Here is a 21149-nt window from a genome sequence, read left to right as displayed (position 1 = left end):
GTGCGCTGGGCCGCAGGGCACAGCTCAGTGCCAGCCCCCAGTGCGTCCAGGGCAGCCGAGGGTGCTGCCCGCCCCCCCGAGGTGCACCGTTCCCACCTCCCCACGTCAGCAGCGCGAGAACCACAAACCAGACACAGACCAGGGCCCTTGGAAACAGCCTCATGTTTCCTACAAGCTCCAGGCGAGCTCAGCGTAGCTCCGTCTCCAGTTCGCGGCACCTCCCCAGCCAGCTGCCCCAGACCTGCTAGGCTCCTGGCAGCCCGGTGCTGCACTGTGGGGGCCGGCCAGAGCCCAGGCGCCGGCAGGGGCCCCAGCTCAAGACACCAGGGTGGGCATCTTCCTGCAGCAGCCATGCAACATCCAGGGCAGCTGTGCACCTCCCTGCTGGCAGCAGCAGGGTCCAGACCGCTGCCCCCCTGAGCCTGGCCCCAGTCAGAGCAGCACGACCGTCTCTGCCCTCTACGCTCAGGCAGCGTCCAGTAGCCTCTGCACAGCCCTGCTCTAACAGTTCACTGTCTGAAATCTATCTGAGAACACAGGACTAATAAATAAGAAGGCAGCAGCCTTTGCAAGTTCGGCTCCTCCTGCCCAGGGCCTGCGTGCCGGGCCGTGGGCCATGGGCCCGGCCCCTCCGGGGCAGTGCGGGTGCTGCTGGGCTCAGCAGCTGCTCCCACGCTGCGTGGCCAGTCTGCTCCTCTCCTGCATCGGGAGACGCTACCCCAGGCGGATGCGGAAGGTGGCAATTTCCATGGGGTCCAGGCGGATGGTGGTGCTGTTGGGGGCAGTGCCCAGCGGGTACATCAGGGTCAGTGAGGTGGGCTGCAGGGAACTCAGCTCCAGCCCCTGGAAGAGGCTGCCCAGGACCAGCTAGGGAGAGAGGAGAGAGAAGGGTGGGCGGCCCAGGTGAGCGGGACCTGATGCCTGGCAGCACGGTGCAAGCACAGGGCTGGCCCCACGCAGCAATGTCCATGCTGTGCCAGCACCAGCTGGCAGACCACAGCGTGGCCACCCAGGGTACCCTGCTGGTCCAGCCCCATCTCTGCCATCCCTGTGGCGGGATGCTGGGTCTGTGCAAGGCTCCAGACCCCCCTCTTGGAGAACAACATCCTCCAGATCTGCCTGGGCAAGGGACAGAGCAAGGCTGCGTGCTGCAGCGTGGGACCCTTGACTAGCCACTGGCCAATGCTGGGGGGATCTGGGGGCCCCTCCAGCCTCAACCCTGGCTCAGCCTGAGCACAGGGATGCGTGAGGTAGGCCTGGCAGCCAGTCCTGCTGCACGGCTAGGGCAGGCAGCCAGGCTGTCCTGCCCTGTGGGTGGAGATGGCAGCCCAGTCCTACCTTGCCCTGGCTGGTGGTGCAGTTAAACCCCAGGTTCTTGGCCTCCAGGCTGCAGTCGAAGCCTTTGCGGTGCAGGATCAGGGCTGCCTCTGCAGAGGGTTGTGAGTCATCCTGCCAGGGAGCAAAAGCGTGAGGTGCAACGCCAGGAACAGCGAGCGTGAGACCCACCCGAGAGCATCGCCTGCCCCAGGGCTGTGTCCACCCCCTCACAGCACACAGGGCCACAGCTCACCTCCGCTTGCAGCATCCGCAGGTTGAGGATGTGGAAGTCACAGGGGAGGGTGGTGGACAGTGGCAGGAAGGAGCGCAGGGCGGGCGGGGGCAGCTTCTCCTGGGCTACAGGCATGACCAGGACCTCGGCGTTCAGGTGCATGGAGGTGATGTGGCTCAGCAGTGAGGGGAAGCTGATCGGGCGGCTGTCCTGAACCTGCTGGAGGGCAAGTAGTAGGAGCACGCAAGGGGAGCTGCAGGGCCGGGCAGCACCTGGCTAGGGACTGCAGGGCTCCCACACCTTACACCCTCTCCAGCAGCACTTGGAGGATGGGGACCCACCAGCAGAGCCAGCACAGGGCTCCCCACGCACCCACAGATATGCACCGGCCTAGGCACAATCCTTCCCGCCCCAGTGCCCAAACAGTAAAGGGGCTGCCATGCCAGGCAGCCTGCAGGGACCCTGGGCTAGTCTACACTCAGACTATGAGCCTGCTACAGGCCCTCACTAGACTAGTCACCAGCAGCTAGCGCACAAGACGGGGAAAGACAGCAGGGGCCAGGCCGGCCATTACCTCTGGGCTGCCAGTCCTGATGCCGGGGAAGCCCAAGGCTTTAAACATGGAGGCCAGTTTGGAAAAGAAGCTGGAGCTCTGAATGGGTGAAATGGTGCATGCGTCGAGAGCAACGAGGCGACGGGACAAGAACACTGTGATTACGAGGGCAGTGCGGCTCCACACCCCGGTCCGCAGGACAGACCCCACTCCACAGTCCCACCTCCCCGCACACCCTACGCCCCAGGCACGGCCCCAGCCCTGCGCAGTGCCAGCGTGGTGGCTGCCAGGGCCACATGACAGCAGGAGAGGAGACCTCCATCCAGTAGGACACGTGGCTCCCTGCAGACGCCTCCCCCCCTGCACCATCCTGAGGCACAGCTGGACTCTCCGGGAGAGTGGTGCTGTGCCTGTCTTCCCACGCCTGCAGCACCACAGCCTGCGCACCTTGTTGGCAGTGGTGCGGCGCTCCAGGAGGAGGCGGAACCGGTTGCAGGTTCGCTTGTTGTCCTTCAGCCCCTGGCCCAGGCCCCGGTTGTCATCCTGCAGGAGGCGCCGGTCCAGGATCACCTCCAGCTGGCCTGCGGAGAGCAGTCCCCAGAGTCCCTGGGCTTTAACACAAGCCACCCGCCCTGCACAGCCCATTTGCCGCTGCCCCCCCAGGCCTCACGCAGTAAATGCCTCCACAGGACTGGAGGCAGCCGTGGAGCCCCCAGTGCCGCAGACAGGCAGGACTTGGTCGCCCTGTGCCCAGCCTGCAGCACCCTCCTCCCCAGTGTCCCCCATCTGAGCGCCGCCCCGCAGCCCTGGGCTCGGCGGGCAGACGCCCCAGGGCACAGCCCTCCCGTGCCCCGGATGAGGCTGGCTCACCGCTGCCGAGGCTGGACACCCCCAGGGCCTGGGCTGTGTGCAGAGTCAGGCGGTTCTGCATGTCCTGGATGTAGGCCATGGCTGGCATGGGGTAGAAGTTGGCCTGCAGCGGCAGCTTCCGCAGGTACCTGCGAGGCTGAATCTGCCAAGGGAAGGGAGTCAGGGCTGGAAGTGGCTCCAGCAATGCCTGATGCTGGGGGACAGATTGGCTGTCCCCAACGTGGGCAGCTGCTCTCCCTCCCCTGGACTGTCAGCACACCTGGAAGCCATTGAGGTCCGTGAAGAAGGTGTCATCGCTCTCAATGTCAGTGCTAAAGCGCAGGGCCAGCTCCTTGTTGACATGGTCGCGGATGTCCACCAGGCAAGACACGTCCAGGGACAGGCCCTCCACCCCTGCAGGCAGACATGAGGGGCTTGATCCCATGGGTAGCATTGCCCAACGCTCCCTGTGCTGGCGATGTCCTCCTGTGTGGACGTGCTGCCTCCAGACCTGAAAACCCTCATGGACACGCTGTCTCCAGACCCAAACACCCTCACAGACGCACTGCCACCAGCCCTGCAGCCTATGCTGGAGAGCACAGCCTCATATCTGCTCACCTGCCACATTGTAAAGCCGCACCACAGTCTGGACGTGCTGGTAGTAGGTGGCCACCTCTGAGAAGAAGGGTCCCTCCGTCACCCGCACCACTGGGGCATCCTTGGGAGTGTAGGGCTGCAGGGAAAGGAGGAGGGCTGTGCTGAGGCTGACATCTCCAGGACTGTCGTGTGGCCCCTGGCACAGCTGCCAGCTGGGCTCTGGGATGAGGCCCCCATACCTTTGCTTCGCCGTCAGGCAGGAAGAGATAGGCTCCGCTCTTGTCCTTGGAGGCCCTGGTGCCATAGATGAGGAACTCACTGCTCACCCTCTGCTCCCGCTCCTCCCCAGCTCGGCGGATGCTCTGCAGGGCACAAGCCAGCATGGCAGTGAGCGCCTCTTGCACGGGGCAGTGCCGCATTCCCCTCCCCTCCTTTGCGACCCATCGGATCCCTGCACTCACCTGCAGCAGGCCGGAGAGCCCTGAGAAGCAGGCCTGCAGGTGCTGGTTCTCCAGGCAGAAGTCATCAGTGGTGGCCGGGAAGACGTGCACGGGCAAGGCCTCATGCTTGCGCACAGGCAGGTCCCGGCCATGCAGGTAGAGGCGCACAGACGACTTCAGCGTGGCGTGGCCGTCAAGCACCTTGTGCAGCTGCAGCACACGCAGGCCCAGCGCAGGTAGGCGGGCCAGGATGGACACCTGCGGACAGCGAGGACCCTGACCAAGGCCCTCTGTGGGAAGGCAGCCGGCAGGTGGGGACCCACTGGCAATCTGCAGATCAAAGACCCTGGTGACAGTGCTTCTGGGGGGAGGGGGTGCTGTGGGTGCTGTGGGCCTGTGAGCAGTGGGCACTTGCAGGGGGGTCCAGCAACACTTGCTGCCATAGAGGGGTGCTCACAGGGCAGCGCACCAGCTGTGGGAGCAAGCAGGGTGCGAGGACGGGGAGGCCATGCATGAGTAGGCTGTGCAGGGTGAGGATGGAAGAGGTGGCAGTGCGGCACCGCAGCCCCCATACCTGATAGATGTCGGGCACCATGTCAGTGGCAGAGCCCCAGTACGCGCTGAGCTGGGCAGGCAGGGGCTGCCCCTCCTCGGAGAGCACACGCACATGCGGGGAGTTCACCAGGATCGGCACGACGCTCAGACGCTCCTGCTCCAGAGGGTTGAACACCACCACCAACCTGCAAGGAGGGCGCATAGAGGGACAGCCATCCATGACGTCCCATGTATTCCCCCATGCTCCACACCACCCACAGACCCCATGTACCCACACCCACCCACAGCTTCACAGACTCCTAGAAAACCCCCTCACAACCTACCACCTCTCGCTGCCCCACCGCCACCCCCATAGGGCCCCACCGCTGGGCAGGGGGACCAGCCCCGGCAGCAGGACCGGCAGCCCCTACCGGGGCGAAGCGTCCAGTTTGATGACTGTTCTCTCCGGGAGCGAGTCCTGGTTGAGGCGTGTGTCGTCCTGGGGAGAGGAGTGTGTCAGAGCTGGCTGCACCAGCCACCTGCAGCCAGCCCAGCCCAGGGACGCAGGCACGGGCTGGGACATTGACCCCGGGCCCCCCACCCAGCACCAAAGGGGATGGGGGCAGGCAGGGCTGTGCTCCCTGGGGTACTGGGACAGGCGTCCTGGCACAGGGCAGGGGCACCAGGGTGCGGGCAGCCATGGGGCGGTGCTGCTCACCGTGCTGAGGAAGGGTGCAGCGGGGTCGTAGTGGTAGGCATCCTTGTTCCCCAGCACCAGGTAGTGAGCAGCGTTGATGATGATGCGCTTGAGGTTCATGAGGGAGTGGAACAGCCTGGGGCACAGGGCAGAGCGGGTCACCCGGGTCCATCCCTTCCGACACCTCCCAGCCTCCCTCCCACAGCACCTGCACCCCTGGGAGAGGGGCGCCACAGGGCCCCCGCAGCCAACAGCGCTCCCAGCCCTCCACGGGGGACACCCACCCACCAGCCCCCACTCAGACAGGGCCCTAGGGGCTGCCCCCCGCCACCTGCACGTACCGGACTCCATAGTCAACCACCACAGCCTCCTTGGCGGTGCCGGTGATGGCATCGTGGTGCTGGAAGAGCCCCAGGTTGCGGCGGGCGTTGCTCAGCAAGGCGTAGTCGGAGAGCGGGTACCTGCTGTCTGTGCCAGCACGGCGGGCATGGGCGAGTGCCAGGCTGTACAGGATCTCGGCCCCCCTGCGCAGGGACAGAGTCACCGAGGGCACCTGCCCACCCACACCCTTGAACCCGGCTCACCGCATCGAGCAGCACCGGGATGGGACAGGAGAGGAGCAGCCGGCGCAGGCTAGCCTAGCACAAATGGTGCTCAACCTGCTCGGTCTCCAGGGACATGGCACCTGGCCTTGCGCAGGGGTGACGCGGTGCATGCTTTGCCTCGGGTCTCAGCGAGGGTTTGGCACCGCTCCATGGCTGCAAAGCAGCCAGAGAGCCATCCGCAGCATGGTAGCGGCTGGTCTCAGACCAGAGGGGAACTGCTGGGGCTCCTGGGTGCTGCCTGGCCAGCACTCATCCGTGCTCCCCACGCACATCCCTGCCCCAGGGCCCCGGCCTGCTGCCCCTCACCGGAGGTGAGCCTCCAGCACCCGGTCCAGGCTTTTGTAGAAGGGCCGGGAGGTGTAGTAGCCTGTCCAGTAGTGATCCTCCCGGTCCGCGTAGGAGAAGAAATCCCCACTCAGCACTGGGAACCCAGGCGGCTTCATCCCCGGCACAATGCCCACCTTCTTGTACAGGGCATCAAAGTAGTCGGAGAGCGTCCCGAACTGCGCCTGCAGGACAGCACCCGCAGCCCTGAGCGTTACGGGGAGCCTCAGCCTCCCAGGGCCAGGTGGGCCCCCACCTCCCCTTCTGGGACTGCCCAGCCTCCCAGGGCTCGTACATGGCCTCCCCACCGTGTGGGCGCCCCAGCACTCCTCTGCACATGAAAACCTGCTCTCTCCAGCCCCCCTGGCTGCCCCTGACCTCCCTGCACATACCTGGACATGGAGGTTGGGCCGTGAGTTGAGGAAGTCAAAGATGCGCTGGTAGTTGAGGAATTGAGCATCCCATTCCTGTGGCTTGTCGTAGCGGAAATCATCTCCCAGGGGCACCAGCAGCACTCTGCTGCGATACAGCTTGGACTTCTTGCGATACTGGTCCAGCAGGAGCTGGGCCCTGCCATGGGGAGCAACAAGGGTCCAGGCATGAGGCTGGAGGCAGGACTGCGGGGCTCAGAGCCCCCTGCCCTTGAGGCACTCACCGCTCGGCCACGTTGGCATCAGTGATGGCTCGAGGAGGCACCTTCCATGGGCAGTTGATCCGGCCACCTGGCAGGCGTTTGAAGTCAAACTGGCAGCAGATCTTGGGGTCCGGCCCACAGGTGTGGGGCACATCGTAGCTGTAGAAGGGCATCATGTGGCAGAAGATGTCGGTGCTGGAGTCTGGGTCTGCAGGACCAAGGACAGGTGAGCACCGAAGATGGCTCTCCCCTGCCTATCCCCTGGCAGAAACTGGGCACAGGGCACACGAGAGCAGGGACAGCCGCTGGGGCAGAGCAGACCTGGCAGGCAGTCAGGCTCGCCTGTTTGGAGCTCAGAGAGCACAGAAACAGCCTCACTGGCAGGGCCAGGCACTGGCACTGTTGGGCAGACACCCTGGGGTTGTCCCCAGGGCAGAAACACTGCAGGGTCATCTCCCAGGGCAGAGACCTCGCCTCCTGGCACTCAGCTCACTGGCCACACAGGAAAGAGGTCAGTAGCTTTTCCCCTGCTGTCACCAGTCCCTAGAAGGTCCCCTCCCTGCAGTCACACACGCAGCAGCCCCTCACCCCACGTCTGTCTCCACATGAACTCCAAGTTCTGGGTGGCGGCAAAGTGCTTCTTGATGGCGTAGTGCACTCGTTGGATGAGCATGCCCGTCAGGTTAGAGCGCTTCAGCAGGTAGGGCATGGTGGAGCTGTAGCCAAAGGGGTCGACGGCCCAGCCCGACCGGGGCGTCACTCCTGGGGGCAGAGAGACCTGTCAGGCCCTAGCACCATGCCTGGCTGCATGGAGCAGGCTCGTGCCAGGGACCAGGGGCAGTGCTGGCCCTGCTGGGGCATCAGCCAGGCCCCCAGCCAGCACCCCTGCTCCTCCCACCCTGCATCCCACATGGCTCTCACCAATATTCTTCTCTAGCCACTGGTGCCCCTCGATCAGCTGGTCGATCATGGCAAAGTAGTGGGAATTGGCCTCGTCGGGCATCACCCAGCCACCTGTCACCATCTCCAGCTGCCCATTCCCAACCAGCCTTCGAGGGAGACACACAGGAGACATGATCAGGTCAGGTCAGCCCCAGCCAGACCTCCATAGCACGAAGCAGGCTGAGGCCCCCAACCAGAACCCATCTCCGCAGTAAGTACCAGTCCAACATTCTCTGCTGTGCCCTGCAGCCCTTGTTCTCCGCCTCCTCCACTCCCAGCCCTCCCTGGGTCCTGAGGGGCTGACAAAGAGTCCTTCTCCCACTGCACTTTTCTGCTCTCAAGGTCTCCCACCCTCTGAGGGTGCCCTGAGTATCATGGGGTGCCAAAACTGCTTAGGCTCTGCTGCAGCGCTTGCGTGCTTGGGTTTAAAGCAATGAACAGGAGTTCCCCAGCCCACGGGGAGCACAGGGCCCATTCTCTCCCGAGCAGCACAAGGTGAGACCTGCTTTCTGCCATGCTTCACGAGGTCTCTGCTGCAGAGGCCCCAGTGCTAGCAGCACCCTGTCTCTCTCTCATTTTTCTTGTGCACACCACTGCAGCTTTGATGTCTTCTGGCATTGAGAGGTTATTGACAGTATCAGGGCATCTAGGTACCCTGCATTGAGCAGTGTGGAGCCTGCAGACACTGCACTGAAGCCAGAGCAGCCAGGCCTGGGGGAAATGAAGGGTCTGTCCCTCATACATCCCTGTGCTCACATCCAGCGCCTCCCTCTGAGCATGCCCCGCCAGCATGAACAGAGACTGTACAGAGAGCCAGGGCCAGGCAGGCGACCCTACCTCCGCACTGCAGCCCGCTTCTGGGCACTGATGTTGTCCCACCACTTGGAGAAGAAGGAGATCTCAGACCAGATGAAGCGCCGGCGCGGGTCCTCCTGCATCTTCAGTACCATGCTGTTGAGGATGTGCTGCGTCTGGTCGTAGTAGTACTTGTCAAAGGTCTTGATCCAACCTGTCAGTACACGTGGGGCTGCCACTAAGCGGGGCCAAGCCCTCCCCAGGCAGCGGTGCAGAGCAGCACACGCTGGGCTAGCCCTTTGCCTCCCCCACCCGCCCTTCCCTGCCTGCTCACCGGGGTCATTGTGGGAGTGCGGCACCACGAACACCTGCAGGGGCTCCGTGTCCCACTCACTAGGCTCGTAGGTGATGTCAAAGCCCTGCTTCCACACACCACCATCCTGGTTGTCGAAGGGCAGCAGGGAGTACACGGCCAGCATCTGCGAGGTGGTGGACAGGGCTCAGTGGGGGCAGGCATGGGGACGAGACCCACAACACAGCAGAGCCAAGACCCCGCAGACACCCTGATATGGCAGCACTAGCACCCGACAGACCCTCCCAGCACAGCAGAGCCGGGAGCCCAAGGACCCCCTGCCCCCTTGCACTGACCCCTGGGTCAAGATTTCAGCCTCCCACCTGCAGGTCCAGGCTCTGGCCCTTGCCCCCCAGGGCAAACTGGCAGTCCTGCGGGGAGACCGAGAGGAAGCTCGGGCGACTCTCGGGGGGCAGCACCCAGGAACCATTGGGGGTGTGGTAGGGCAGCGCCGGCTGCCCCTCAGCATGGGCTGTGAGCTCCAGCACCGAGTCCTTGATGTGGCTGATGATCTCGTGGTTCTCCTCCAGGAGCTGCTCCAGCTGCTCGATGCGGTTCTGCAGCACCGAGATCTGGCTCTGGGTCACAGACATCGCAGTGAGAGCGGTGCCCTGGCATGGGGCTCTGCCTGGTCCCCGCGTGCGCAGACACCAGCAGGTAGCAAGCAGCAGAGGCCCCTCGCCGGGTGCCAGCCGGCCACCCAGCAGGCCTGGCCCTCACCGCCTGCCTGCGCTGCCCCAGAGGCGGCACAGCCCGTCCCCACGGCCCTCCAGCACTGCCTCACCCTGGGGAAGTTGCCCCCGCTCTGGTGGCGCGTGGGGTCGTGCTGCACCCGGTCCAGCATCAGGTAGAGGGAGAAGACGGCCACGCAGAAAATGGCAGCTCCACACACCGTCACCTGCTTCTTCAGCTTCATCCCGGGGGGCTGCAGGGACAGACCTGCCACGTGGGAGAGAGGACATGGACGATAGCCCCAGTGTTGCCTGCTGCTGCCCAGGCCAGCACCTGCCGCAACCCCTTGGCCACATGTAGCAGTGCCATGTCCCCTTCACCACAGGATCCCTCGGCCTTGCGTGGCGGTGCCACGTCCCACTCGGCCGTGCACAGCAGCCCCGCGACCCCTCGGCCTCGTGCAGCAGTGCCACGTCCCGCTCAGCCGTGCACAGCGGCACCTCGGCCTCGGGACCCCTCGGCCTTGCGTGGCGGTGCCACATCCCACTCGGTCGTACACAGCGGCACCTCGGCCCCGGGACCCCTCAGCCTTGTGTGGAGGTGCCACATCCTGCTCGGCCGTGCACGGCGGCCCTGGGACCCCTCGGCCTCGCGCGGCGCCGCCGGCTCCCACCACCCCCACGCAGTGACCGCCACGACCTGCCGCGTCCGGCTCAGCTCAGCCCCGCTCAGCTCAGCCCTGAGCCGGGGGGGGGCAGCGGCGGGGCCCCGCGGGGCTCCTCAGGCCGAGCCCGGTGCAGGAGCCCGGGCAGGCCGGGCCCGGTGGCGGTGCCGTGCCGTGCCGTGCCGTGCCGTGCCGGGCGGGCCGGTGGCGGTGGCGGTGCGGCGGGCAGGCCGCAGTAGGCCGCAGCGCGCCCGGCCCCGGCCCCGGGCTCTGGGCCCGGCCGCGGCGGGGGCAGGGAGGGGGCGGCGCCGCCGCGGGGGGCCGCGGGGCCGGGCCGGGCCCCGTGCAGCCGCGGCGGCGCGGCCCGCTCTTACCCTCCGCGGCTCCGCGGCCCGTCCCGGCTCCTCACATCGGCCGCGCCGCGCCGGCAGCGCCGCCGGCCCCGGGCCCCGCCGGCCGCCGCGCCGGGATGCGGCCAGGCCCCGCCCGCCGCCGCCCTGCCCGCCCCGGCGGCGCCCGCCCCCCGCGCCGCCCCGGCCCCGGTCCCCGGCCCCCGGCCCCGGCCCCGGTCCCGGTCCCGGTCCCGGTCCCCGGCCCCCGGCCCCGGCCCCGGCCCCGCGGCGCCACCGCTGCCGCCGGCCCGCCGGGCCCGAGCCGCCAGCGGGGAAGCGGACCCTCGGCCAGGCCCCGCGAGCCCCTGGCCGGGCCCAGCCACCCTCGGAGCCCCCCGGGATTGAATCCAGCCACCCCCGCAGCCCCCCGGGTTGAGTCCAGCCACTGGCAGAGCCTCCAGCCCCAGCCCCAGCCCCAGCCGCCCCTCTGGAACCCCCCGGGATTGAACCCAGCCATCCCCAAAAGATCCCCCAGGCCGGCCCCAGCCAGGCCCCATGGAGCCCCCAGCTCGGCCTAGCCACCCCCGGAGCCTCCAGACCCAGACCCAGACCCAGCCGGTCCCCTGGAGCCCCCAGGGCTGGACCAGCCCCCGGCGCCCCCAGGCCAGCTCCACACCCCGTCCTGGCCTCAGGGCCGGGTCCGGGTTGCCGGCAGTGCCCTGGGCTGGTCCTTGGGGCTGCCGGGGGCTCGCCGTGCACCACCTCCCCTCGACCGACACAGCATGGCAGAGCGCTGGGTTTATTACACAGGAACAAACGCCAGTACAATGCGTTGGGGCCGCCTGGCCCGGCACCCCAGGGCCGGGGCTGGGGCTGGGGCTGGGGCCAGAGCGGGAGCAGGAGCAGGAGCAGGAGCGGGTTGGCATCGCCAGGACGAGGGCTGCAGCGCGGCCGGGCAGCCGGTGCGGCCACCACCTCGCAGCGGGGAACCGCGGCAGGGGCAGCTGCCCCATGTGGGGTCCCAGCGGCGCGGCGCAGCCGTGCCCGGCTCTGGGGCGCGCTGGCTGGGCGCCCTGCGCTCACCGGTGCCGCTTGCGGATGCTGATGAGCTCCTGGTGGAGGGTGCTGAAGCTGGGCCGCTTGCGGGGGTCGTACTCCCAGCAGCGCTGCATCAGGCGGTACACCTCGTCGGGGCACTGCTCGGGGGGGTCCAGCCGCACGCCTGGGGGCAGAGCGGGGATGGGGTGCTGCCACGCGCGGCCGACCGTGGGGCAGGGCCCGCGGCCCCATGAGGCTCCCTGGCCCGCAGCAGCCCTCACCGGTGGGGACCCACGGTGCCTTACCCTGCTCGACCGCCTCGCGCGTCTGCTGGTTGCTGAGGTTGGCGTAGGGGACGGCGCCCAGGCTGAAGGCCTCCCACAGCAGGATCCCGAAGCTCCAGACGTCGCTCTCCGAGGTGTACCGGCCTGGGGGCACAGCGGGTGCTGGCAGTGCGGGACGCGGCACCACACCACTGGCTGTGCCCGTGCTTGCCACCTCCCGCTGCCCGGGATCACCCACCGTACAGGACAGACCCGCTGCCTGGGATCACCCACCACGCGGGACCCTCGGCAGCCCAGGACACCCGGGTCCCAGCCATGCTGCCAGGCTGGCGCAGCCTCCCCTTCCCTCGTCCCACCACAGCCCTGGGCTGTGCAGGATCCCGGGCTGCGGCTGTACCGTAATTGAGGGCTTCTGGGGCAGTCCACTTCACGGGGATCTGCTTCATGCCCCCCGTGGAGGCGTAGACACCGCCCTCCTCCTCCCGCGACATCCCGAAGTCGCTGATCTTCAGCACGTTCTTCTCCGTCACCAGGCAGTTGCGAGCGGCCAAGTCCCTGGGGATGGTGCAGAGCCCTCAGCCGCACTCGTGCCCCTCTGCGCGGCGCAGGAGCAGGGCCTTCCCCGGGGCACGGCACAGGCCTGGGGGAGCAGGGACTCCTGGGTGCCCCCCGCTCCGCACCGAACCAGTGTCACCAAGCCAGGACCCCTGGGTTGCCTCCATCTGGCCATGCACAAACCAGGCCAGGCCGCCCCCGGCTGCAGCTCCCACGCGGCCGCCTGTCCCGTGGCACCCCTTGCACCGGGGCCGGCACCAGAGCAGGTTCCCGGCATGGTGCTGCCCGGAGCACGGCAGCCGCGGGCTGCGTGCCATGCCGCGGCACGCCGTACCACGGCGGGGCCCACCTGTGGATGCAGTGCTTGCTCTCCAGGTACTCCATGCCCGCTGCAGCGTTCTCCGTCATCTTGATGAGCTCCTTCACCTTGAGGTGGGCCCCCTCGCTGCGCAGGAAGCTCAGGAAGTCCCCCCCTGCACGGAGCATGGCGTGAGCACCAGGCGGCTGGCCGGCGCGGTGGGCACGGCCACGCGGGGCGCTCGGCAGTGGCTGCTCACCCTGCACCAGCTCCATCACGATGTAAATGGGCTGTTTCTGCGTGCAGACGCCGATGAGCCGGACAATGTTGGGGTGGTTGTACTGCTTGAGGATCCTGCGGGGCCGGCAGCGGGCACCGTGAGCGCGTGAGGGGCCAGGCTGCCCCCCGGCACGTGCCGCCCACGTGCCATCCCGGCAGTGCAGCCCAGATAGGGCCCTCGCTCCACAGGGACGCTGCAGCCCCACGGGGGGTTTAAATGGCCCAAAGTCCTGGGGATGGACAGACAGGCCGGGACAGACGAACACGATGGCCATACAGACCTGGCTTCCTGCAGGAATTTGGCCTTGAGTTCAGGCGGGAGGTTTTCCCGGCAGGATTTCACGGCCACGGGGGTGTTGTCAGCACGCAGGCGGCCGCTGAACACCTCTCCAAAATTACCCTGCCAAGAGAGGCCGATGCACTGGCCAAGCCTGCAGCAGCACAGCCTGGGGCCATCACTCCCCCTGGTGCCCCGCGGAGCCCCTGGGGTCAGCCCTGCCTCCCGTGGGCAGGCCCGGGGCGCCCGGCACTCACCCGGCCGATGCGTTCCCCCAGCAGCACGTCCTCGTGGTTGAGCACCCACTTGTCCTGGGGAGAGCAGGCAGTGGAGGGCAGTGAGAATTCCTCTCCTGTCCCAGTCTACACCCCCTCCGCAGCCCCCTTATGCCAGCCGGGGGGGGGTGCCGCAGCCCCACAGGGCCCAGCACCAAGCTGTGACTCAGGGCCACGTTCACCACGTCTGGCTGGGGGCCAGGGCTGCACTGCCTGCGGGGGACACGTCTCCCCTCGCCGGCTGGCCACTACCTTGAGCACAGCCCTGGCCAGGACGATCCCGCTCTTCCGGGTGATGGGCTGCTGGCTCTGCAGGCAGTGGTCGATTAGCAGCGGGATAGTGGGGAAGCTGTCGCCCTCCAGCCGGTACATGTTCTGCAGGGTCGGGCACGCAGGCATGGGCATGCACATGTGGGCATGCATGGGCGTGCACACGTGGGCATGCGTGGACGCGCACATGGCATGCATGGGCGTGCACACGTGGGCATGCATGGATGTGCACATGTGGGCATGCGGGGGTGTGCACACGTGGGCATGTGGGGGTGTGCACAAGTGGGCATGCATGGGCGTGCACATGTGGGCATGCGGGGGGTGTGCACACGTGGGAATGCGGGGGTATGCACACGTGCGCATACGTGGACATGCACACGTGGGCATGCACACAGGCGCATGCATGCACACGAGGCAGCATGTGCAAGTGGGCACCCATGCACATGATGTCAGGCTTGCTCCCGGGGCCCTGTGCTGGGCATGCATGCACACACCTTGTACACATATGCATGTGCCCCGTGCATTTCATGTGAGTGGCTGCACAGCAAGGTGCATGCCTGCACGGGGCCCTGTGGCCTGCCCCAGCCCCTGCCCAGGCAGCTTCAGCGCCCCGTGCTGCCCCGCGCTCACTCACGTCACCAGCCTGGATGATGAAGTGCCGGGGCTGCCCGTCCCACAGCACGCTGAGCACGTACTCCTGCTTGCCCTGGCTCTCCCGCACCAGAAAGTCCCCGCTGCAGGTCAGCAGCTCCTGCACCTCCGAGCGCGGGATGGCCCCATGGTACCAGGCCTGCTGGCACAGGGGCTTCTGCACCTCCGGGATCAGTGGCACGGGGGGTGGCAGCTGCATGGAGACGCAGGTGAGCCCAGCCATGCCCCACGGTCCCGCTGGAGGTGTGGGGAGGAGCAGCAGGGCCTGGAAACTGTGCCCGGAGCCAGGTCCGGCAGGCAGAGGGAGCAAGGGCTGGAGCATGATGGGCAGGGGGGCTGGAGAGCCGTGGGGAGGGCAGCTGCAGGGCAGGAAAGCAAAGGGCAGGGGGTGCCGAGGGGCTGGGAAGGCTGGCGGGGCAGCCGGGGCGGAGGCAGGGTGGCTGGGCGGCCCGGGGACTCACCAGGTACTTGGGGCGGAAGATGCCTGAGATGTGGTTCTTGAGGGTCTCCAGCGCGGTGGCCCCGCTCCGCTCCTGCTCCTAGGGGATGGCGGCCGCGTGAGCGGCGCCCCGCGGTGCCGGCCGTGCCCGCAGGGCTGCGGGGCCACAGAGCTGGGCGTGCTCCCGGCCCCCGGACTCACCACGGAGGAGAGGGACTGCCGGTCCTCCGGCAAGGGCAGGGCGGGCAGGGGGTCCCGGGAGTCCAGCTCCGCCAGCTTCTGGGCCAGCATGTCCCGCTGCGCCTGCAGCTTGGCCTGGGCGCAGAGGCAGCCCTGGAGCTGCTGCTGCGCCTCCTGCAGCCCCTGGCGCTTCCCCAGCAAGTGCACCCTGGGGACATGACGCGGTGGGTCAGCACCCGCCGCCCGCGCCACCCCGGCTCCCCGCCGCCCGCCGCGCCTCACCGCTCCCCGGGGCCCAGGCCCTGCTCCTCGCCCCGGATCTCGGCCTGCAGCTCCCGCACCCGCTGCTCCTTGCTGCTCACGGCCTCTGTGGCGGCCACCAGCTCCTCCTCGACGGACGTCAGGCTGCAAGAGACACAGCTGCAGGCGGCCCCGGGACGCATGGAGCCCCGCTCCCCACGCGTGGCCCACGGCCCGGCCCCGCTCACGAGTGCTGCACGCTCTCGACGGTCAGTTCGTTCAGCTGCAGCTCCCCGGGTGCCAGGTTCTCCGTCTCCTCCAGGAGGCTCTCATCGAAGCTCACGGCCGGCGGAGCCTCGCAGCCGTACCTGCAAGAGGAGCACTGGCCTCATGCGGGGCTGGGACCCTGCGTTGGAGCTGCCCGCGGCCCGGCGGGCACGTGCAGCCAGCGCAACGGCATGTGGGCAGGGCAGCGTACCTGTGGCACTGCACAAAGCTGCTGTACTCGGTGGCGGGGTCAATGGCCTGGACAGCGCGGGCTATTTCCTGGTGCACGGCCAGCATGTCCTCCTGCACCAGGCTGCTGATGCTGTGGTATTCCCAGAGGATCTCCCTCCTGTCGGGACGCGAGCATCAGGGGCTGAACAGCCTGGCGTGCCCCTGTGCAGAGCCGTCCCTGCACCCTGCGCGGAGCCTGCACAGCCCTGTCCCTGCACCCTGCCTGGAGCCTGCACAGCCCCATCCCTGCACCCTGCACGGAGCCTGCACAGCCCTGTCCCTGCACCCTGCGCGGAGCCTGCACAGCCCCGTCCCTGCACCCTGCCTGGAGCCTGCACAGCCCTGTCCCTGCACCCTGCCCAGAGCCTGCACAGCCCCGTCCCTGCACCCTGCGCGGAGCCTGCACAGCCCTGTCCCTGCACCCTGCCTGGAGCCTGCACCGCCCCGTCCCTGCACCCTGCGCGGAGCCTGCACAGCCCCATCCCTGCACCCTGACCGCACAGCCCCATCTCTGCACCCTGCGTGGAGCCCGCACAGCCCTGTCCCTGCACCCTGCCCGCACAGCCCCGTCTCTGCTTCCTGTGCGGAGCCTGCACAGCCCCGTCCCTGCACCCTGCCCAGAGCCCGCACAGCCCTGTCCCTGCACCCTGCACCCTGCCTGCACAGCCCCGTCCCTGCACCCTGCCCAGAGCCTGCACAGCCCCGTCTCTGCTTCCTGCACAGAGCCTGCACAGCCCTGTCCCTGCCTAGAGCCTGCACAGCCCCGTCCCTGTACGCTGCCCAGAGCCCGCACAGCCCCATCCCTGCACCCTGCACCCTGCCCGCACAGCCCCGTCTCTGCTTCCTGCGCAGAGCCTGCACAGCCCCATCCCTGCACCCTGCGCGGAGCCTGCACAGCCCTGTCCCTGCACCCTGCCCGCACAGCCCCCTCCCTGCACCCTGCCTGGAGACTGCACAGCCCCGTCCCTGCACCCTGCACGGAGCCTGCACAGCCCCGTCCCTGCACCCTGCACCCTGCCTGCACAGCCCCGTCCCTGCACCCTGCGTGGAGCCCGCACAGCCCCCTCCCTGCACCCTGCCTGGAGCCCGCACAGCCCCGTCCCTGCACCCTGCGTGGAGCCCGCACAGCCCCCTCCCTGCACCCTGCCTGGAGCCCGCACAGCCCCGTCCCTGCACCCTGCGCGGAGCCCGCACAGCCCCGTCCCTGCACCCTGCGCGGAGCCTGCACAGCCCCGTCCCTGCACCCTGAGCAGAGCCTGCACAGCCCCATCCCTGCACCCTGAGCAGAGCCTGCACAGCCCCATCCCTGCACCCTGCACCCTGCCCGCACAGCCCCCTCCCTGCACCCTGCTCGCTCCAGCCCCTCAGCCCCAGCCATGCCATGCAGCTTTGGGGCTGGGTCTTGCGCTGACCCCTAGCAGGGCCCCATGCTGGGGTGGCTGTCAGGGGACAGCGGTGCATGGGCACATGGCAGTGAGGGTGCACGCGGCCGGCAGGGCTCTCGCAGGACGCGGGAGCATCTCCCCTTCTCGAGGGCCCCATCGCACGGGCCGGGCTGCGGCGGGACGTGGCACCGCCGGTGCACGGGGGCGATGGGATGCTGAGGGCAGTGGGGTCCCCGGGCCGGCGCTTACAGGATGAGGACCATCTCCTGCTGCAGGCCGTAGAGGGACTGATGGAGGCCGGGCAGTGCGTGCTGGTAGTGGTGTTGGTGGTGGAGCGCGGCCGCCCGCACGGCCAGCACGTACTGGTTGTGCAGGGCGTAGAGCTTCCAGAGGCTGCGCACGTACTTCTCCTTGGCCTTGTCCCGCTCCTTGTCTGCAGGGAGAGGCTGTGGGACCCGGTGGCCCCCGGAGACGGGCAGGGAGCCAGCAGGGCCGGGGGCACGAGGGGCCGGAGGGAGCCGGGCAGGAGGGGCAGGACAGGGCGGTCACGCCACATCCCGGCGCCAAGGGGACATTCCCGACCTGTGGCACCACGTCCCAAGCTTCAACATGCTGCAGGAGTTTTGTCCAGTGCCTGGGAGCCTGGGGGTGCCAAGTCAGATTCCCCCCCCCCCCCGGCACCAGGGCCCCCAAGGTGCCCTGCAGTGCTCCCCATCACGCCCCGAGGGGAGCGGGGACACGGGGACATGGGGGACGTGGCTGGGGCGGGCACGCACCTTTGCTGGCCTCCTGGTAGCGGCGCTTGGCCTGGGCACTGTCGCGCGCCAGGCTGCGGTACTGCGCCTTCAGCTTCTCCATCTCCTGCTGGGTGACCTGCGGGAGACGGGGTCGGGGCGGCGGGGGAGCCGAGCTCGGTCTTGCCCTGCGCAGTGTCCCGGCCCTGTCCCCAGCCCCGTCCCCATACCCGTCCCCATCCCCATTGCTGTCCCCATCCCTGTCCCTGTCCCCGTACCCGCGCGTGCTCCTGGCTCAGCTGCTGCCACTGCTCACTGAAGGCCTTGCGGAGCTGCTGCTTGTCGCGGATGAGCAGGCTCAGCTTGGCCAGCGGCCCTGCCGCCAGCTCCTCCGCGTGCCGCCGCAGGATCTGGCTCAGTGTCTCCGTCTGGCTCGCCAGCGCCCACCACGACTGCGGGGACAGGGCCGTGAGGGCTGGGCTACGGGCGCCAACCGACCGACGGACGGACCGACGGACAGACGTACAGCCGCCCGCGCCTCACCTCGCCGAGCCGGCTGCTGTGCTCGCCGGCGCGGGGCTGCCCCAGGCCCTCCTGCTTCTCCAGCTGGGAGAACATGTGATGCAGCAGCCCCGCGTACTCCCGGTCGCTCTTGGCGCGCTGCGACATCCACTTCTTCATCAGCTCCAGCAGGCGCAGCTCGCCGTCCTGCAGCCGCAGCAGCGCGCTGTGCCCCTGCGGGCACCACAGCTCCGGCCCGAAGCCCATGGCGCTGGGGGGCCGGCGGGACGAGGCTGCGGGGGTGGCAGGGAGGGATCAGCCGCGGCCGTGCCATGCTCCTGCACTGCAGCCGTGCCCCGCTCCCTGTTCCTGCACCACGGCCGTGCCGTGCTCCCTGCTCCTGTGCCGCAGCTGTGCCCCGCTCCCCACTCCTGCACCGCTGCCTTGCAAAGCGGAGTCAACGCAGGCGGGAGGCCGAGCGCGGCCGGCACCCCGCGGACGGCTGGGGCCTGCGCGGGGACGGGATGGCGAGGAGGAAGTGCGGGGTGGAAAACGGCAGCTCCTGCTGCTGCGCCGGGGGCTGCGCCAGGGGCTGTGCGGGCGCCGCCTGCCCCGTGGCTCCGGCCGCTCCGGCTGCCCGTGTCCACAGGCGCCTCTGCACCCACGGTTGGGACCGCGCACCCTGTGCCCAGCGAGCACCCGGGTTGCAGGCAGGAGCCGGGGCGAGGGCCGTGGGGTGCAACCCCGCAGGAGAGGGCCGAGCCCAGACGGGTTGCGGTGCCGGGATGCCGGCGGGCGCGGGGAGCCCATCCCGGCCCGGCCGTGGCCCCGAGCCGTGCTGAGGGCCAGGCAGGTGCCGGGCGCATCCCCGCTGCAGTGCCCCCCCACCCTGCCAGTGCCCCCTGCCCCACCGGCACCCCCCGCCCCGCCGGATCGGCCCCCAACCTGCGTGTGCGCGAGGTCCCGCACAGGGCTGCGCTGCGCCGGCGTGCTGCGGGGCCCAGCTGGTGCGTGCCTGGACCCTGGCGCAGCTCCGGCTCCGAGAGAGGAACAGGAAACCCTGCGCTGACCATAGAGCCATTGCGAGATTTCCTGCGTTTCCTCCCCTCCCTGCCGGCTCCCTGCACGGGGCCGGCTCCCACTGTGGCCGCCCGCCACAGCCCCCACGGCTGCCCAGCCCCGGCCCTGCAGCCGGCCCACTCCGCTGCCCCCATCCTGGGATCCCTGCATCCCAAGGAGGCTCCCGCGCCCTCCGAAGGGGCCATCCCGCCGGCACGGCCTCGGTGCAGCCCTCGTGCCCACCAGCGGTCACGTGGCAACAGGGCGCTGCATGGCAGGAGCTCGCGCCGCCCAGAGCCTGCTCCGCTCCCGCTGGCAGGGCAGCCCTGGGCTCCGCGCTCCCGCCTCCCCACGAGGCTGCTCCCAGCGTCCATCTCCCCACGCGCTGCTCTGCTTCCTTCGCGGGATAATGCATCCACCACAGCTGCACGGCGAGGGGAACCGCCACTGCTGCGGCCCAGTGCCCCGGCTCGCCGTCTGCCGCTGGCTCCCTCCAGCCCTGCCACCTCCGGGGAGGTTTGTCCCACTGCTCATCCAGGAGATCCCTGCTCCCACGGGATGGAGGCAGGTCCTGGCCCCGGGGGGAGCTTCCCTGAGGAGGGATTGCCAGCACAGTGTGCACATGGGGGAACATGCACGTGGGGGAGCATGCGCAGGTCAGTGTGCACGGATGAGTGCACACGGGTGAATGTGCACACAGGAGAGCGTGCACATGGAGGGGAGCGTGCACAGGGGGGCATGCGCTCAGGACGGTGTGCATGGGGGAGTGCACACACGGGGGAGCGCGCAGCCTCCTGCTCTGCCCCGCAGCTGCACACGGGAGCAGCCCAGCCCGCGGGGCGAAGGAGCCGTCCCGAAGGGCCCTGGCTGCCAGTGCGCGGCCGCCCACCCACTGCACCCGCCTGCTCCCGTGGGGCTCGGTGCTGCAAGCAGCCATGGTGCAGGTGCCGCCATGCCCACAGGCTCCCGGTTAATGCCACGAGCAGTCCAGGGACGACTTTGCCCAGCGCAGGGGGAGGCTGTGCTTCCTGGGGACATCGAGGAGCTGGTGTCAGGGCACCGCGGGGAGGGTCATTCCCGGCCCCGTGGGGCAGCACGTGGCAGCCGAGGGCTCCCCCAAGACTGGGGCACTGCTTGCTCTTGCAACACCTCTGGCTAATCTGATCCTATGCTGTCACAGGCAAGACACATTCCAACCGCTTCCAGTTTTTGAGGAACTTGCTGGGGGGAACCTTTCCGAGACAGAGGTTTTCCTGACGCGCACTCCCATGGTGCAGCGGACGTGCTGCGGGGCGGCACAGCCGGGGGCTGCAGGTGGGGCAGCATGGCCGGGGGCTGCCGCGGGGGCTGGATTCACCCAGCAGCAGCCCGGCAGGCACCGAGGTCTCTGCAGGCCCCTGGAGCCTGCGCCGAACCCCCAAATCCCCACCAGTCTCACCGCGGCTCCCCGCCTGGTCAGGAGGATTTCTATCAATGCCCCGTTTGCTGCCTGCCCCGTTTGCTGCCCGCCCCATTAGGCCTTTCGCCAGCTGCCACGGGCCCCGTGCGGGATCGCCATGGTCCTGCCTGCTGGTGGGTCCTGCCATCCCTGGGCTCTCACCTCTGCCGAAGCTCCCCAGCATCGTTAGTGCCGGTCTCCCCAGAAAC

General features: G+C 68.6%; 2 protein-coding genes across 8 annotated transcripts; both read right to left on the bottom strand.

The window, feature by feature from the left end:
* Window positions 1-147: 147 nt before the first annotated feature.
* MAN2A2 (mannosidase alpha class 2A member 2) lies at window positions 148-10659 on the bottom strand. 7 transcript variants are annotated; one of them, XM_067305396.1, is made up of 24 exons: window positions 10582-10659; window positions 9656-9810; window positions 9195-9449; window positions 8854-8998; window positions 8562-8733; window positions 7704-7831; window positions 7371-7544; window positions 6804-6990; window positions 6541-6718; window positions 6131-6333; window positions 5561-5743; window positions 5241-5355; window positions 4954-5021; window positions 4563-4728; window positions 4010-4318; window positions 3788-3910; window positions 3570-3684; window positions 3232-3365; window positions 2973-3114; window positions 2550-2683; window positions 2124-2201; window positions 1571-1768; window positions 1339-1449; window positions 148-867 (listed from the first exon to the last, which is right to left on the bottom strand). In XM_067305396.1, the coding sequence occupies exons 2-24, from the start codon at window positions 9785-9787 to the stop codon at window positions 715-717; spliced, it is 3603 nt and encodes a 1200-aa protein (XP_067161497.1). In that variant the 5' UTR covers window positions 9788-9810; window positions 10582-10659; the 3' UTR covers window positions 148-714. The 7 variants fall into 7 exon arrangements, with proteins under 7 accessions (XP_067161497.1, XP_067161498.1, XP_067161499.1 ...); XM_067305397.1 differs by having other exon boundaries at window positions 1571-1765; XM_067305398.1 differs by having other exon boundaries at window positions 1571-1765; window positions 4010-4246.
* Window positions 10660-11324: 665 nt separating this feature from the next.
* FES (FES proto-oncogene, tyrosine kinase) lies at window positions 11325-19463 on the bottom strand. The gene is made up of 19 exons (XM_067305648.1): window positions 19389-19463; window positions 18486-18736; window positions 18221-18394; window positions 17985-18081; window positions 17458-17641; window positions 15804-15941; window positions 15574-15693; window positions 15368-15490; window positions 15107-15293; window positions 14928-15005; window positions 14450-14659; window positions 13798-13920; window positions 13528-13581; window positions 13275-13393; window positions 12974-13068; window positions 12766-12889; window positions 12259-12416; window positions 11883-12005; window positions 11325-11761 (listed from the first exon to the last, which is right to left on the bottom strand). The coding sequence occupies exons 2-19, from the start codon at window positions 18708-18710 to the stop codon at window positions 11619-11621; spliced, it is 2475 nt and encodes an 824-aa protein (XP_067161749.1). The 5' UTR covers window positions 18711-18736; window positions 19389-19463; the 3' UTR covers window positions 11325-11618.
* Window positions 19464-21149: the final 1686 nt, after the last annotated feature.

This window comes from Apteryx mantelli, chromosome 15 (genome assembly GCF_036417845.1).
Source record: "Apteryx mantelli isolate bAptMan1 chromosome 15, bAptMan1.hap1, whole genome shotgun sequence".
Classification (NCBI taxonomy): domain Eukaryota; kingdom Metazoa; phylum Chordata; class Aves; order Apterygiformes; family Apterygidae; genus Apteryx; species Apteryx mantelli.
This window is presented reverse-complemented; position numbering and strand designations above follow the sequence as displayed.